The sequence below is a fragment of the Pelecanus crispus genome, chromosome 2 (genome assembly GCF_030463565.1).
Source record: "Pelecanus crispus isolate bPelCri1 chromosome 2, bPelCri1.pri, whole genome shotgun sequence".
NCBI lineage: Eukaryota > Metazoa > Chordata > Aves > Pelecaniformes > Pelecanidae > Pelecanus > Pelecanus crispus.
The window spans coordinates 32,774,371-32,790,357 of record NC_134644.1 but is presented as its reverse complement, the minus strand read 5'-3'; the positions used below and the strand labels follow the sequence as shown (position 1 = coordinate 32,790,357).

General features: G+C 36.8%; 1 protein-coding gene across 6 annotated transcripts in view; it reads left to right on the top strand.

The window, feature by feature from the left end:
* Positions 1 to 1,808, top strand: part of DGKB (diacylglycerol kinase beta) — a 331,752-nt gene extending 329,944 nt beyond the window's left edge. For all 6 annotated transcript variants that reach the window (XM_075706287.1, XM_075706284.1, XM_075706289.1 and 3 more), the window contains one exon: positions 1,701 to 1,808. In XM_075706287.1, the coding sequence (XP_075562402.1) occupies positions 1,701 to 1,808 (108 nt within the window). The remainder of the gene's footprint in view (positions 1 to 1,700) is intronic.
* Positions 1,809 to 15,987: the final 14,179 nt, after the last annotated feature.

The window sequence follows — 15,987 nt, the reverse complement described above, 5'->3', positions numbered from 1 at the left end:
TCAAAGAATTCACTCACAGCACCTGCAGATTACTTCATGTATTGATCCTCAGGATCAGGTTGATGTCATCACTGTTCCTGAGCCCCAGAATATATCTTATGAAGCATGTGAAAGTTAGAAAAATCCTTGAGGCAATTTTCCAGGACCACATCATCAGCTGGTATAAAGTGACATCAAAGGAATAACGCCAATTTACCCCAACTACAGATTTGGCTTGAAAGTGGTGCCTGAAGCAGAATTTTGTGTGAGAAAATATGTTGATGCCAGTCTTTGAAAGCGAGAGTTACTATCCGTGTGAAAGTAATCTAGGTTGCCAAAAAAACCCCTTATGCTAAATTTGATACTAATGAACAATGTTGACAAAAACAGGTCAGGTATGAAATTTGAGACTAATGAACTAAGGTGGCATGGAAATGAGCATTTGGAGAGTAAAGTAAAGGCTCTAATAGAGTTAAACCAACCCACTCATTCTGTTGAGGTTTTTATATATCTGTCTCCTTATGTTGTAAAGTAAATTTCCACCCCAAGAAGTGTCCTGATCTATATTTTAATGAGCCTCTCCACGTGACATACATTTTTTGTTTCATTACTATTAGTGAATGACAAGTGAAGGATATTCATTTTAACTTGAAAATGTCAGGTATGCACTTTAAGAGATATATTTTTCCAGTTTTTAATGAGGTGGTGTTTCTTTTTGAAAGAAATACCCATCTCTGATGTGGGTACTATGCAGGTGACAACTGATATTTAATAAGTGATGGTTCTTGTATTAGTCGTAGTTCACTAAAGAAAATGTCTCGGATTGCTTTTGAAAAACTCTTAGCGTCACTAGCCCAAAGGCAAGATGTGACCTTTTTATTACATAATGAGAATCATTTATTATCTTACAATGTATCTTAAAGTCACAGACAAAATGCCACTTTGATAATTGCTTTCAATTAGCTTTGAGCATAGCATACATTCATAAAATGTCTTCTCTAATTTAGACTTGAATTAGAGAAAATTGCAGACATAATCTACTTTAAGGTTGTCTCATTTAAGGTGATTCGTAGTTTTATATCAAAGAAATCAAAACGGGTGGCTTTAGAGCAGTCTTACAAATTGTTTTAAATAGGCTTTTCAATATTTGACTCTATTCTATTAACAATTAATTAACAAATTAGAATGCTAGTTCATCTTTTTTGACCTTTTTTGTGTATTAACTTTTGACTTTCGTTCATAATGGTTATTTTCAAACTAAGCAGTGTCATGTGTTAAGAGAAGTGCAGCTTCATTAGGTGTATAAATAAAGCATGCAAAGACATACCTTATATCTTACTAATAGGCAACAGCTTGGTCTGTCAGCATGTATGTCCTTTCCAACTTTTAAATTCTTATTCATCTCGTAGATATGTAAAATACTCAACAGCAAGCAATAAATCCCACACTCAAAAAGTAAGATCACATATTGGCATGTATTTTATTGCATATGATTTTTAATATTGATTGCATGTTAATTTAAAGTATTTGTGGAAACAATGATTACACATAGATTTACTGCATATGTAACACCATTCATAAAAAATACGGGTATTTTCCTTTCATCTTTAATTAAATGAAGAAGATTTGTAAGTCGCATATAAAGATAATTCAGGCATCTCAGATATCTGGAATTGAACTAGCTCAAGGGATAACTCTGGTTTTTTTCTTTCTTCCCCCAGATAAAAATTACTCACAAGAACCAAGCTCCCATGTTGATGGGACCTCCTCCAAAAACCGGTCTTTTCTCTTCTATCATCAAAAGAACAAGGAACCACAGCAAGGAATAAGCTTATGTAGTTTAGTTTTTAGAAAACCAATTAGCTTTGTTGGGCTTTGGAATATTTATGCTGGAAATCTTTCAAGAATTTTAGAATATGTTCTACTTGCAAAATCATGGATTTTGGTTTAACAGTTTCTGTAACCAAGCTAATGTAAAACTATGCTATTAGAAAAAAATATTGTCACAGTTTTGTAGGCATTTTGCATGATGAAAGCAGATGTTTACATAAAGTGATACAGCATATTTTTTGTTGCATGCGTTACCATTTAATAAACTATGGGCTAATTCTGCCATGGAATATGGGAAGAGAATGCCATGGGTAGTTTGATTTTCTCTCTTTTCCATTTCGATTTTTTCTACTACAATGATTGTATGCCATAGGTTCAATAGTATCTTTTGAATCAAACATCTTCACATCAATAGCCAATTAGACCTGTTCAGAGTAAAGTTTATTACAGGTCTTATTAACCTGTTCTTTTAGTTTATCATTTCTTTTATCTTATTCTGATAACTCCTATGTATGTGAGTAACTGTACCTGCTGAAAACATCTAACAACGTGTGCAGTATTCAAATGATCATGATTACTCTTGTGTGAGCTTTTGTAAGATTGGAAGTCAACACAAGTTTGAACAAAAACTGTAAGGCTAAGGAGATCATGCTAAGAGTGAAGATAATAATACTTGCAACACTAGTCATAACTGTTTGTTGAAACACTAGAATTATTTTAATGAGCAATACATCTCTGTAACATGGCACACTTTAAATCATTCTGCATATTGACTGATAGTATAGTACGTATGCACACAAATAACCAAAGCTCATGCCTAATAAAGTGCATTTCCCACCAAAGATTTAGTGAAGGATGCTTCAGAGAAATGGGTTAATGCATAATTAATCAAGCTCACTGAAGTAGACTCACTTCTGAAAATTTACAGTTCTTTTGATTATGTTGGCAATGTCCAGACAAATGTTGGGGTAGGAAAAAACATTACATTAATTGCAAGTAAATACTCACTTTTCATTTGTTTCATAGTTGATAGATATAGACACATACTCTAAATATTGAGACGTAGACACGTACTCTAAATATTGGAAAATTCAACTTATATCTAATTTTGTTGTCATTATTATTTATAAATTTATGCCATCCATAATTTACTCATCCCCTAAATTAATCTCTTAAGGAAAGGATAAACTGTTATCTATTCCGCTTTTGTAGTCTGCTGTCTGGAATCAAAACATTTCTTGTCATAAATTTTGGGGAGGCAGTTGCTCAGGTTTTGACTTTCTTAGCCCTCTGAGAGACTTCCTAACAGCTTAGAAAACATAATACAGGGATTTGTCTGAGGTTTGCACAGCACTGTCTAATGTTGAAGGGAAGTCCAAGAATGGCAACTTTTTTCAGTCTTGCTTATAAACAGTCTCAATCAAAACTTTTTGTGCAGTCTTAACATTGTTCTTTTTTCAGTGAGCTGCTTCTCAGCTCTGCATGTCTTAAGTTCTCAGAGATGTCATCAAAAAGCAAACAAGTAAAAAATAAATCTTTGCTTGAAATGCATGATTTCCATTTTTGTCTAGACTTTAAAATGTTAATGATTTATCAAATCTATTTTTCTATTGATTCATTCATCCATTAAAAAATACTATTCCATCATTCTGTAGTGCACGGTACTGTGCATGTATTTAAATAAAGTTACTATCATTTGTTCCTCAGTATAAGAATTCAACAGAGTCCTAATTTATATAATAGACACTGAAATAAAAGTCAGTATATAGTTGGTAAGGATTATGTCTTTGAAATATACAGTCTGTGTTCTGTAAACATTAGGAGGTAAATACCAATTAATGTTATGTTCAGCATTAGGTAGAAAAATATGAGGGCAATTATTTGCTAAAATTAAGATCTTGTAATTCCCCATTCTTGGGTCCAGTGGTGTTGACAATTACAGTTACTGTAGGAGTAAACTAATATTTTTCCTGTGCATTGCAAACACACACATACACACACACACACAGAAGCATTTGATGCACTCCTTAGCTGCAAATATACATAAGTATAGAGCAAAAGCTATTTGCAAAAAGAAGGAACTTGATGACATAATATTACATAAAGTGTACATTGGTTTTATGCAATTATGGTTACAGGTGATAAATATTTTCACATAACTTGACGTAGGATTTTCTACCAATGCTCTCAACTTTTTGTGGCAAAAATGTGTTTAACAGTAATATATAATGTGCTCTCTATGATTATCTCATGAACATTGTAACTCTGAAAACAAATAAAATTATACATAACCTATTATTTAATAATGTATGCAATTTTAAATGTGCCAGTCTGTGCTAGCAAATTGTTCACAACACACATTTTTATGTAAAAAGGGATAGACAGGTTCATGTAATCACAATTACATACAATTCTGACTAGACCTATAAAAGGTAAATCAGATCTGTTGGTCAGTACGTATCAAATTCTCACTATAGCAAAATACAATGGGGCAGACATTTTACTATATTGGCACTTATCATAGTAGTGACATTCTGTCTATTAATCTTGTTTGTTTGGGTTTTTAGCATGGCCTCTAATAATTTAAAACCATGCTCAGGTTGAAAGTATTGATGATGAGAAAATCTTAGAGTACATAAAACATAGTACGAAAGGAAAATGCTTGATTTAATGAAAGAGAACCTCGGGGGATTCCTTTTTTTTTTTCCCCTCACTTCAGTATGCACAGAATTAACATAGTGAAATTATACATTGGTGTATGAATTGAAACAAAGAATATATTCATGTATCTTCATACAGCAGAAATAGATGCACTGTTCTTACGTTGACTGAAGAGTAGTAGCTGTAAACCTTCCACTGTTTACAATGAGGCATTCTTTAAGGCCTCATTCATGATGTTTGCACTATAAATGGAAATTACAAATACGTAGGAATGATACCTGACACTGGATTTGCAACTTTTTCATCTCCCTACTAGAGCGTTGCGGCTGGGCAATGTGCTGAGGAAAGAACATGATGCCTCAGGAAGAAATCTTAACTTCTGAAGTCAGTTAGCACCAGTCTCGCTTTTCATGAGTTCCTGTTAGAAGGAGGTGGAGGCAGAATTTGTTGCAGAGACAAACACAGAATTACTGTTTCCAGTACTTGCAAGATATATGTGTGCATATCATCACGATTATTTAAAGCTAGGGGCTTAGACCTTGTGATTTAGGCTTATTGGTGTGTGTATGTGTGTGTGCGTGCTAGATCAGGTAACACGCTGATATGCTTAGGAGTTTGATGAGCTAGGAAGCACTTAGTATTAGTTTCTGAAGCGGAAGTAGATGTTCTATAACATTTCCTCACTCTTATCAGCTCCTTAGTATTGCATGTAAATTGCAACAATGATTAGCTAATATCAAAAATTAAGGCAAATAAAGTCACAGACTTCAATGTGTTTCAAAATACTAGTGTAAGAAGTAATATAGTCAAAGAATATGTGGGGTTTATATAATTATTGTAAGAAAGGGAGAGAAATACTTTTTTTAATCTCTAGGTTAATATTTGTTTGCTGAGACTATAGCTATTCAGTGATTATTACTGATTTAGGGTACTAGTGCTATTCTGTAACAGCCCCAGCTGGCTTCTGGGGCTTGTAATCCTGAGGTGGATCATAGCAAAACCAAGGCCTTCTGGGAAAAAGAAACTTCTTTAGAGAAGTGTTGTCCCTCATTGCCCCTCACTAGTCACAGTGACTAGAGAGAATGGCTAAAAAACTGGGGAAAAAAGTCAGGAATAATTATCTTTTTAATAAGGCCTGTTGTGACAGGAAAAGGAATAATGGATTTAAACTAAAGAAGAATAGATTTAGACTAGACATAAGAAAGAAATTTTTTACAATGAGGGTGGTGAGGCACTGGAACAGGTTGCCCAGAGAGGCGGTGGAGGCCCCATCCCTGGCAACATTCAACCCGTCAGGTTGGACGGGGCTCTGAGCAACCTGATCTGGTTAAAGCTGTCCCTGCTAACTGCAGGGGAGTTGGGCTGGATGACCTCTAAAGGTCCCTTCCAACCCAAAGCATTCTATGGTTTTGTGAAACAAGGGAGCAGAAGTTCTGAGAACTCTGCTAAGGAATGGCAAAACAGATGCTCAAAGTGAAGTGTAAAAGGGGTTGGTCACTCCAAGGCAGCCCACAAAATGGTGGTGTGGGCCCTGGGAGACCAGATGAAGGCACTCAGGGTTAATGAGCACTGATGTGCCAAGGAAGTGAATTAATTAGATTAATCTAGAGACCCCTTCCATTTAGAGCTGAAGGATTTAGGTAGTGTTTCTTTCCTTCATGGGGAGAAAGATTGTCTGAGGCGAGTTAAGCCTAAGAAGAGGAACAACTGAGCCCTCCGCATGGGGGGAGAAAGACTTGCGAGCAAAGGAGAACTGAAGGATGATCAAAGGAAGGTAAAGGACTTGCCAGGGCTTTGTTTATTTCTGAGTACTTTCATACCCTGAAAAAAAAATATGTTTGCCCTTGCTGTGAAATAGCAGTTTGCCAAGCTGCTAGGCAGTTAGCACAAAAAATAAATAGATAAACTTCGAAAGCTGAGGTGGGCCTCAGAAGCACTGCTCAATGTTTTATGCAAGAGCGGTAAAGAACGTGTCAGCTTCTTGTCAGATAATTGCTGCTTGTCTCTAGCTCCATCAGGTCTGAAAGCATTTTGTTTTCTCTCCTCGGTCCACAAGGAAGGAAACTTCTTGTGGTCCTGCTGAAGTGAATAAAAGCCTTACTGTAGCCCTGGCTGGAAAATAAATAAAACATAGGTGAGATCTGGAAGCTGAATCTGTTAACGAGTTATAAAGTAGTAAGTTAAAATCTGTGGCATGCAAGGCTCTGAGGGTGTGCTGTGCAGCAAAGACTGATGGTACAAACTCTCTTCAGGTCTGTCAAGATTTGCTGGTGTCTGCTCAACCTGGGCTTGTGCCATGGTGAGCCTCCTGTCTCTTGTACCCTATTTACACCCAGACCATGGATTTTCAGTTGATTTTGAAATGAGGAGGTTTGATCCTGATTTGTGTGTCTGTGGCATGGATACAGGTGGAGCTTTCCCATTATCAGGTTCTCTTAATTTTAAAAACACAGCTGAAGCAGAGAAACTTCTCTATGACCATTGACTTCAATTATGTGAAACTGCCTGGCAGCTTGAAACTACAAATAGGCAACAATACGTTCTAGGCATCTAGAATCTGGGCATGGTGATATTTCAGAGGCTGCTTTTTTTGTTTTCTGATTCTTGATTCAAAGAGACTACCTGAGAAGCGCCTAAGGGCTCTCTTTAAATATGACTCATACAAAGAGTAAGTGATAATCATCAGGCTTTGTTATTTATAGAAAGGTGGTCGCTGTGTTGATGGTAAAGCAGTGGTTTCATAGTGAGGTGCCCGTTTCTAATAAACGTGGAAAATTGCTTCTCATTCAGTTAGACCCAGCAAATAAAGTTTTTTAATTTTCAAGTCCATTTTTAGTGTAATATGATAATGATGGAAAATACTTGGTTGCCAATTGGCCTATTAAAAATAAACTTTTTTTTTTTACCTAAAAAGGTAAAAGGTCAAACTCACATGTTGTGAAGGAACATGGCAATTTACATTTATAGGTAGCTTTTCTGGACAGGGAAGTGAACACATCTTACTCTTTTGGTGAAACTCTTACTTATGGGCCATGTTCTGCCTGCCAATAAGAAAATACAAGTTGTCAGCCTTCAGGCCTGTCAGTCTATTTACATTAAACACCAAAAAGAACATGTAATACAAATAGTTTAAAGAACAATTGTTATCTGCAGAAAGATAGTGGTGATTTGTATATCCCTCAGTGAGGCAATCAGACTTTGCAACATGAGCATCAGCACTGGACTTTCTGCTCAGCCATGGGCTGCCCAGAGAAGTGGTGGAGTCGCCATCCCTGGAAGTGTTCAAAAAACGGGTAGATGTGGCACTTCGGGACATGGTTTAGTCTAGTCTAGCCTTGATTGGTTTAGTGTGGACTTGGTAGTGTAGGTTAATGGTTGGACTGGATGATCTTAAAGGTCTTTTCCAACCTAAACGATTCTATGATTCTATGGGGTTGGCTGTTGCAAAGGGTGTGGTGTGGGGATTTTGAGTGTGATGGCTTGTTGTTTGTTGGGCTCTCTTAGTAAATATGAGTAAGTTCCCAACCTCTCCTCTTACTCCAGAATTATAAGGACTAGAACTTTGATTCAGACACGTTTCATATGTTTATGGTGTACACATAAGCAAGCAAGCAAATGCAGGAAGATCTATTCTATTTGAGCTGAACTTTACTTCCATATGTTTTAATTCAGTCCTATTACTGAAGGAAAACCCAACAACTTGTTAATTTTAGGTAGCTTGGGAGGATTTAGGGGAAAAGTGGGCACATTAGGTTTTTCTCCTGAGTAGTATGACCTTGTTACAACAATATATACATGTAGATTAAAGAATTTTCACCTCATTTACCTCAATCACTGTTTTCTGTGTCTATATTCTGAACAGTGTGGGTTTTGTCTTTTTTTTAAACCAGCTTAATCTATCTCTTAATGGTTCACTATAATTAGTTTTCAAGAAGTTTTGAAAGATTTGGTCCAACTATCTATTCTACAAAGTCAAGCCTTGCATTGAGATGCAAATTGAGGCCTTGATACTTTATCTCTAGTGCTAGTCAAAAATTCCTTGGTCTCTGTTTCATCAAAATATACAGAATTGTGGGGAGCCTAAAAGTTTACTAAATATCTTGATAGTTGTCTCAAAAAACCAGCAGTGGACTCTGGTTTTCACTAAAAATAGAATGGGCAGACAGTTAAAGAAGGGAAATCCCATTATTAAGTTATCCTAATTATTATAAAATAAGTGAATAACAGAAGAATACTTTAGACTAGGTATTGTAAAATAAATTATTGATAAGGCAGATATAATGCTTGTAAGTGTTTCTTCTAAGGTATTGAATACACTGTAACCCAATTGACAATAATTGTTCAATCATGTTGATAAGGCATCTGTGCATTACTGTAATTCACAAAATCCTGTGGTCCTTAACGTGTCTCCCAATCTTTGGGGTGAATTATCAGCTAATACTGTGTGATAGCTAATCTGTGAACACTTTTCACCTCGCAGTTACCCAAAACATGTATGCTGTCTGAAGTTTTACTATTCCTCTTCTGGTCACTGTACCTTTATCACCAAGTAATGTTAGAGTGTCTAACCCAATTGATATCATGTTAAAACCCTTGCTGTGACAATCATCAGTTTTATTTTTATGGTCTTGGGACAAGAGGTGAGTGGACTTGCATGAGGTTAATGGGGCTTTAAGAAAATGTGATGTTCCTTTGCCGCAAGATAACGTTGTCTTCTTCTGACGGGAATCCTGTCGCTTTATCAGATATAGTGGCTTGCTCTGCCAAAGAGTTGAGATATTAGTCTGTGTGAAATGATTTATAGTTTTTCCTTGGCTTGCCTGCTGAATCTTGGACAAAAAATAAATCTTATGGCAGATGCCAATTGTTCCCTGTTGGTCTGTGTGTAGAAATATGTACTACCATGAGAGCTAGTCAGAGTATTCAAATACAACCAGAACTATTGTGTAGACAACTGAGAGCAGAGCAGAATACCTGGGGTCAGACTCGCAGAGGCAGAAGTTGAAATAAACTGTTAGAAGTTCATAAAAGGGTTAAACTTCCTTTAGCCGTTTCTAGAGTGACGTCTATCTAAAAATGTAAGAATCAAAGTAGGTGATAAATACATTTGTAACTTGTCACTGATAACACTCATTCCTCTGCACAATATTTGTACTATTGTCTTATCGCAAATAGAGCACAAATGGTAATTTTTAACTATTTCTACTGTGTGCTTCCTCCACAAGACACAGTGCAATAGCATAACATATAAAAGCAGATTTTAGCAAGTGTAATAAAATAATGCTTTAAGGAGGTCCAACACCACAGGACAGCAAAGGGATTTGCGGGGGAGGGGGGGGGAATCGCACAATGCCATTTCCATATCTTCTCAGTAAAAGTTTGCAAAAGAGGGGAGTTCTGGCAAAACTACGACCTCATTTATTCTTTCATTATAACTTGTTTGTAAATGAATTTGGAGAGTTGCTATGATATGAACCTCATCAGAATATGCAGCCACAACTCTGTAAGGGAGGAATGAGAATATTTTGCTGGATCTGCTTCCCCATACATACAGAACCTCTTCTCTAAATTTCTCTTGATCAGAAGCAGCCTTGCAAGGTACAGAAACACACATATACTCACTATTTCTTTAATTACTTCATTCCTTTAAAGTGTTAAAACTTTTTTTTTTTTTTAGTACAGCTCTGCAATGGCTACTGTGAATATTTTTGCAGGAATAATCAACATTGACGAATGACTTGTATAGGAGGTGGCAGCATACAATATAGATAATTTGTGTGTCATGCTACTTCTGCTACACTGATGCAGATCCCCTTGAGAGCATTTAAAGTCCTAATGTAGAATGTGACACTAAGTCATAGCTTTGGAGATTATGATGGAAATATAGTCTTGTTTGAGACAATGTTAAGGTGAAGTAGGGATGTGGAAGTGAAATCCCAGCTCTCACTGAAACCGTTGGGTTTCCATTGCAGTCACAGAGCCAGGGTTTTATCCCTGCTGTCTTGTGGTGGTAGGGCTCAGAACATCTTTCCTGCCTCAAGTAAAATGTCTGCAAAGAAGTCCAAGAAAGAGATTGAGAAGTTTTGTGCATTTGCATGTCAGTTAAAAACCTACTGAACGCTTGCACCTACAAAGTTTTCCCACACTATTGGCCTAGAAACCAGGTCACAAGGTCTCTTCCTTTCAGCCAAGTACCCATGTCTTCCTCTTTCTCACTCTTTTCCTGTGCCCTTAGCAATATTGTATTTCTGCCTCCAAAAGCCTTAGCTTCAACATGCTGTACTGGAATATGTTTTCATCTACATGGTTCTATTGGTTGGTGGTTAGGCATTATGCTGAGAAGTGCAAATTTGAAATTTCTCAGATTAAGGAAGAAATCAACGACTTCAACTTCCTGGCAAACACTGTAACTGCTATGACCAAAGTTATAAGTGAGTCCTGCTCAGTTAAGGACCTGTTCTTAAACTCCACCCTCTGAATCTCAAAAGGCATGAGCATGTTGAAACTCCAACTAGGTGGAGTTCACACACAGTGTTTTATTTTGCATTTGCCAATTCACATCTAAATTTTATAGATTCTCTGTGTAAATGTGTCTCTCTTCTCACTATTCAGAGCCTTAAAAATCTGCCCTTAGTGCTTTGAATCAACCTGCTGGGGTAATGTAACACCAAACCTGAGTATGAATAAATAGTTGCTTTGAACCTAGCTCTTAGGACTTGCGTGTTCAACAGAATATTGAATAATTTGGTATCAAATTCTGTACTGTTCCCTTAAAAGGCCCTGACACAGTGCTGCAAAACCATGTCTATGTACAGCATAACACAACCCACTCCTAAATATTTCTGCCTAGAGTAGCTGCCAGTGTTGGATTTCTTGTCTTTTATGCTTAAAACAGCAGTGACGCAGTAGTGAGTCAGGCCTTTGCCAGTGCTTAAATATCCAGTGCTAGGTGCTATATAAAAACATTAAAAAAAAAAAAAAAAGGCGCAGGCATGTGTGCAAACCTTGATTAGCATGTGATAGGTCAGAGGTATGCAAATTGTGTACAAAGTGTACATATTCAATGTCTTGCATTCACGTACAGGTTTTTGTTTGCAGTATCATCTAATGTCTGTGTACTCTGCTGTTTTGTCATTTCTGGCAGCCATTGTGCACCTTCAAGCTTGTGCTGTCTTGAGGTATAAAGCTAATCTCACAGCTTATTCATTTCAGTGTTATTAGATTGTTAATTAACAGTTAGTGTAAAGCAACATAGTAAAACATAACAACAAAACATATTTTGTGGCATAATCTGAGGAAGAACAGTGGTTACTTGCCATGAGACCGAAAAAAAACCCCAAACCCCTTCCTAAGAATTACTGGTCTTATTCCTCAGAAAAATGTTGCATGTGAAATTATGATTTTTTTTTTTTAAAGTTAACTGGTTGCTCTAATCCAGTGGTAAGGAGAACTGAGAATACTTGCTTAAAGTAACCATTTTACTTGTTACATGTCTCTACTGAATGTAGAGAAGGTTTGACGTTTAATTTTTTTTGCCAGTGATCTGATCCAGGATCAGAAAGAAAGATGCAAAAATTCTCACAGTCTGGATTTTGACTTGACTTTTCAGGTGAAAATACAAGGCCCTTTACCCAAACTGTGATATAGGCATGCAAGATTAGAACTTGAAGGCCAAATGTGATTACCTGAGGTCACAGAGAGATTCATGGCTTAGAGTGCCTCCCTATAGCCTACAGGGTGGCACAGTGGTGGTGATTTCTGGGATGGAGCATATGTTCCTCTTTTTCAGTTTGCTTTGTCTGCTGTTTTCCCTTCTGTGACTGCTTTGTTTCCATTCCTCCAGTGAGAAGCTGCATTGTTAAGGCTCATTCCATAAGTTTCGTGGGGGAAGTCTGCAAGAATAAAGTAGTACATATTTTAAAAATAAAGAGAAATAACAAAATGCAGAGTTTGTCATAACTTCCAGTAAGCTACCTCTCTCTTGTTGCCCCCACCTGTTATTTCCCATTGGTGTTTGCCCAGGCAAGATGTGCTCAGGGATAAATGAGAGAAAGTAAGATTACTTGGAGTCAGGGGAAATTAATGTGTTATTTGCAACAGAGCTGAAGTGCAGTGCATTGTATAGAAGGTAGCTTTAATTAAAACCTTTATTTCAGAAATAGGTTTATTTCAGAAGTAGGTTGAAGTCCACATGAAAGAAAGAAGGGGGAAAAAAAAAGATGCATTGTCTTGCATTTTTCTGTTCTAGACACTGCCTACAAGCTGAAGGCACTCCCTGCGCCAGGCTGCACCTGGTAGGTCACAGGCTCTGCAGCCAGGTGAAGGGAACGCTGGATGGCTATAGCTTCCTGAATTGACAGCCTACATAATAGGCAACTTTCTCAGCCTGCTTTATGAAGGAAGCACTATCTTAAATCTACATAGTAGTAATTACTCCATCCCCCTCTCTAATGTGCTCTCTTGCCCTGACACCTTTTATTAAAACGTAGGAAAAGTATTTAAGAATAGTTTAAGGGTTGCTCTTGGTATTTCACGTCTTCTTGGACAAAGGCTTTCAGAATGTTTTACATCGCCGTATGTAGCTGCAGTCTTTGCTTCTTTACATTTTCCTGCATAGCTAATTCTTCTCCTCCTAGACCCTGTTAACGTAGGAACTACAACTTCAGATAAGAACTTCTTTTACAGTATTTCTTTACTATATGTTTTTGGGCAGGGAAATGGACATGTTTCACCTTCCACTCATTTGCTGGCCAGGTGGTATGTACAGAGGAAGCTAAGTACTAAAAGGGTTAAATATTTTACTTCTCCCAAGATAATTTTTTATTTGTTGCCTGTCTGATCCCTGAATGAAAGTGTAGAGGAAATGTCACTACTGCAGCCTTATGCGTTTCCTTTACAGAAATTACAACATTTGGACTGGAATCTCATTCATTGTAATGTAAGTCCACAGCAATCAGCTAAATTGTTCTAGATTTTACATGAGATTGGAATCTGACCTGGAATGTTAGTTAAGTAAAGTAAGAGCAGGATAAAGAATTGTTCTGAAAAATATTTCAGACTGCATCTAGCATCTAGCCATCTGGATTGAGTCTACTGCCATCAATGTGTTTTGCAGATGTGAGAAGAAATTCCAGATTCTGCTAGCTGTACTGGCAGTGGTGTTCTTACTGCCTTGAGTGGTCCTTCCTTTCAGCAGTAGTATGAGTTACAAAGCCTGGCTCCCATCCCCAAGGTAACCTACCTGTTTTAGAAGAGATCTTTTGTTCAGCAGACCTGTCTTCCTTGAGAAGCAATGTTTGTTCAACTCTATAGAGAATTACTTACCAGTTATGTCAGAAATGCTTTAGTAAAGTGAAACAGTGTTAAATACTTGACTTGTGTGTTTTAAAATAAGGAATAAAGCTAGCTCTTACAAAAGGGTTTTCATCCTGAGTGTTGGGGAAGAGAGAAGCCAAATACTTCTGGTATTAGAGTCTTTAAAATAAACTTAATCAACTTTTTTCTTTTTTTTTTTTTTTTAAATTACATTAGAAGTATAAAATTGTTTGTCTTCGACTCCAGAAAATGAGACCACTCAAATTGTCATTGAGAAATTGCTTAGCTCTTACTCAGGCAAAGTTCCTGTTGGGCGATGTTGTGGTTTCACCACTACTACATTTGTAGTATTTGGTTTATTTCAGAGAGGGACTTCTTGTTGATGTGCACAGGGTGCAAGCTTATTTAATGTTTGCTTGAGGAAGAGATACAAAAACTTGACTGAAGATTTTGAAATTTGACTTCTTATAGTTTTACAGAAAGGGCATTATCAAGACAATTCTTTTTAATGAACAGAACAAAATGCTATAGCCTGCAAAACCCACAAGACAAGACTGATTTTGCCAATTAAACACCTACTTCACCACAGGCAGCTAGGACTCGGGACCTAACCTGAGATGTGTGGCTTTGCTTGTTCTTTCACTCCCTGTGAACGTTTGTTCATTTACTGCCATGCAGATAATGCATTGCATTTCACAGCACAGCAAGTTTAATCAGGACATGTCATCATTAATTTGTACAGATATGCACTGATGGACAGGGTTTTCCAGGAGCATGACTAGCTCTTTATCAAACGATCATCAATTCTGGAGAAGAAATGGTGCAATCCCCCTGTTGTTTTACAGCATCTGCTTTATCATCTGCTCACAGGAGCACCTTTCATTTATTTATTTATTTCCCCCCCCACACACCTCCCCCTCCTTCTCTGGGTTTCTCTTTGTAGCTGTCACTTGCAGACAACTTCATTTATTTCTGCTGATTTCTAATTCCTTTAGGAGAGATGTCTAAAAGACATGCTTGATTTATTGAACCATGTTGTGGAACTGAAATGGTTAATGATGGCAAGACAAGACTAAATACCACAATCTGCATTTGATTTCTGATGCTTTCCTGTTATTTACAAAGTGTCTCTTTGAGTATTATAAATAATTTATAGTTCAAAGTGAATACTTTTAAGTGCTAGAAAGCCAAATTCACATTTATTTCATTTGCTAATGTTTGACAGTATAACACAAAGCATAAAAAAAACCCCTCTTATTGCTCTGTAGTTTAACAAAAGAGCTATTAGATTAGCACAGAAACTCAAAAGGACTCTTATAACAGCAGGTTAAGGGGAGGTATTAGTTGTTCAGTCTTGCAGTCCCTACTATGGTAAAGAATCTAACTCCAGGCACAGAGGATTTTACCTAAGGACACTAGGGTTAACCTTTTAGCATGCAAAACTTGTTATCTTGCAAGTGCATTGTTTTATTGCTTTGGGGAGTCTCACAATGGGAATAACTCTGAAAGCTAATCCTAGAGAATAATGATTTCATTTTAGTTGGACATACTGTGAATTGCTTGTAACAGGTAGAAGTAGCACACATGACTTCCAAAATGAAATCATAATCGCAAATACTTGAAGAAAAAAAAAATGCCATGGAAATCAAAAGTTTTGTCACTGATACGCAGTTAGGCACATTGACATTAAATTCTTTCTGTTCTTGTTACTGTCACATAGTGTAAGCCAAGTTAAGAGATCTGCTAGAAGCAGTGATTAATTGAACATTTCCACTACTTTACCTATAAAATAGACTTGTATGTTTTAATGCCTAGTTCTTGTTGAAGCTAAACATCCCAAATGTTACTGGCATAGAGGGAGGCAGAAGGAAAAAAAAAAAAAAAAAGCATCATTAATGTTGGGGCCAAAAAGCAAAAACATCAACTAAAAAAGAACATAGAAATCTCACTCTTAAAAAAATTGAACTTAATGACTGTATAGTAATTATTCCATCTCAGCATAAGTGACCTCATTGGAAGATTTGCTAAAGGACATCTAACCCCACCCTCAGTTTTTTGTAAAAAGGTAAATATAACTTCTGTCCCATACACACAGACCAAACAAATCACTCTGAGGGACATCACATTTCAGCTGAAATAAGATATGAGCTATATCTGTAAGAGAGATCTAATCGTATCAAAAGTATATATAAATTTTGATAC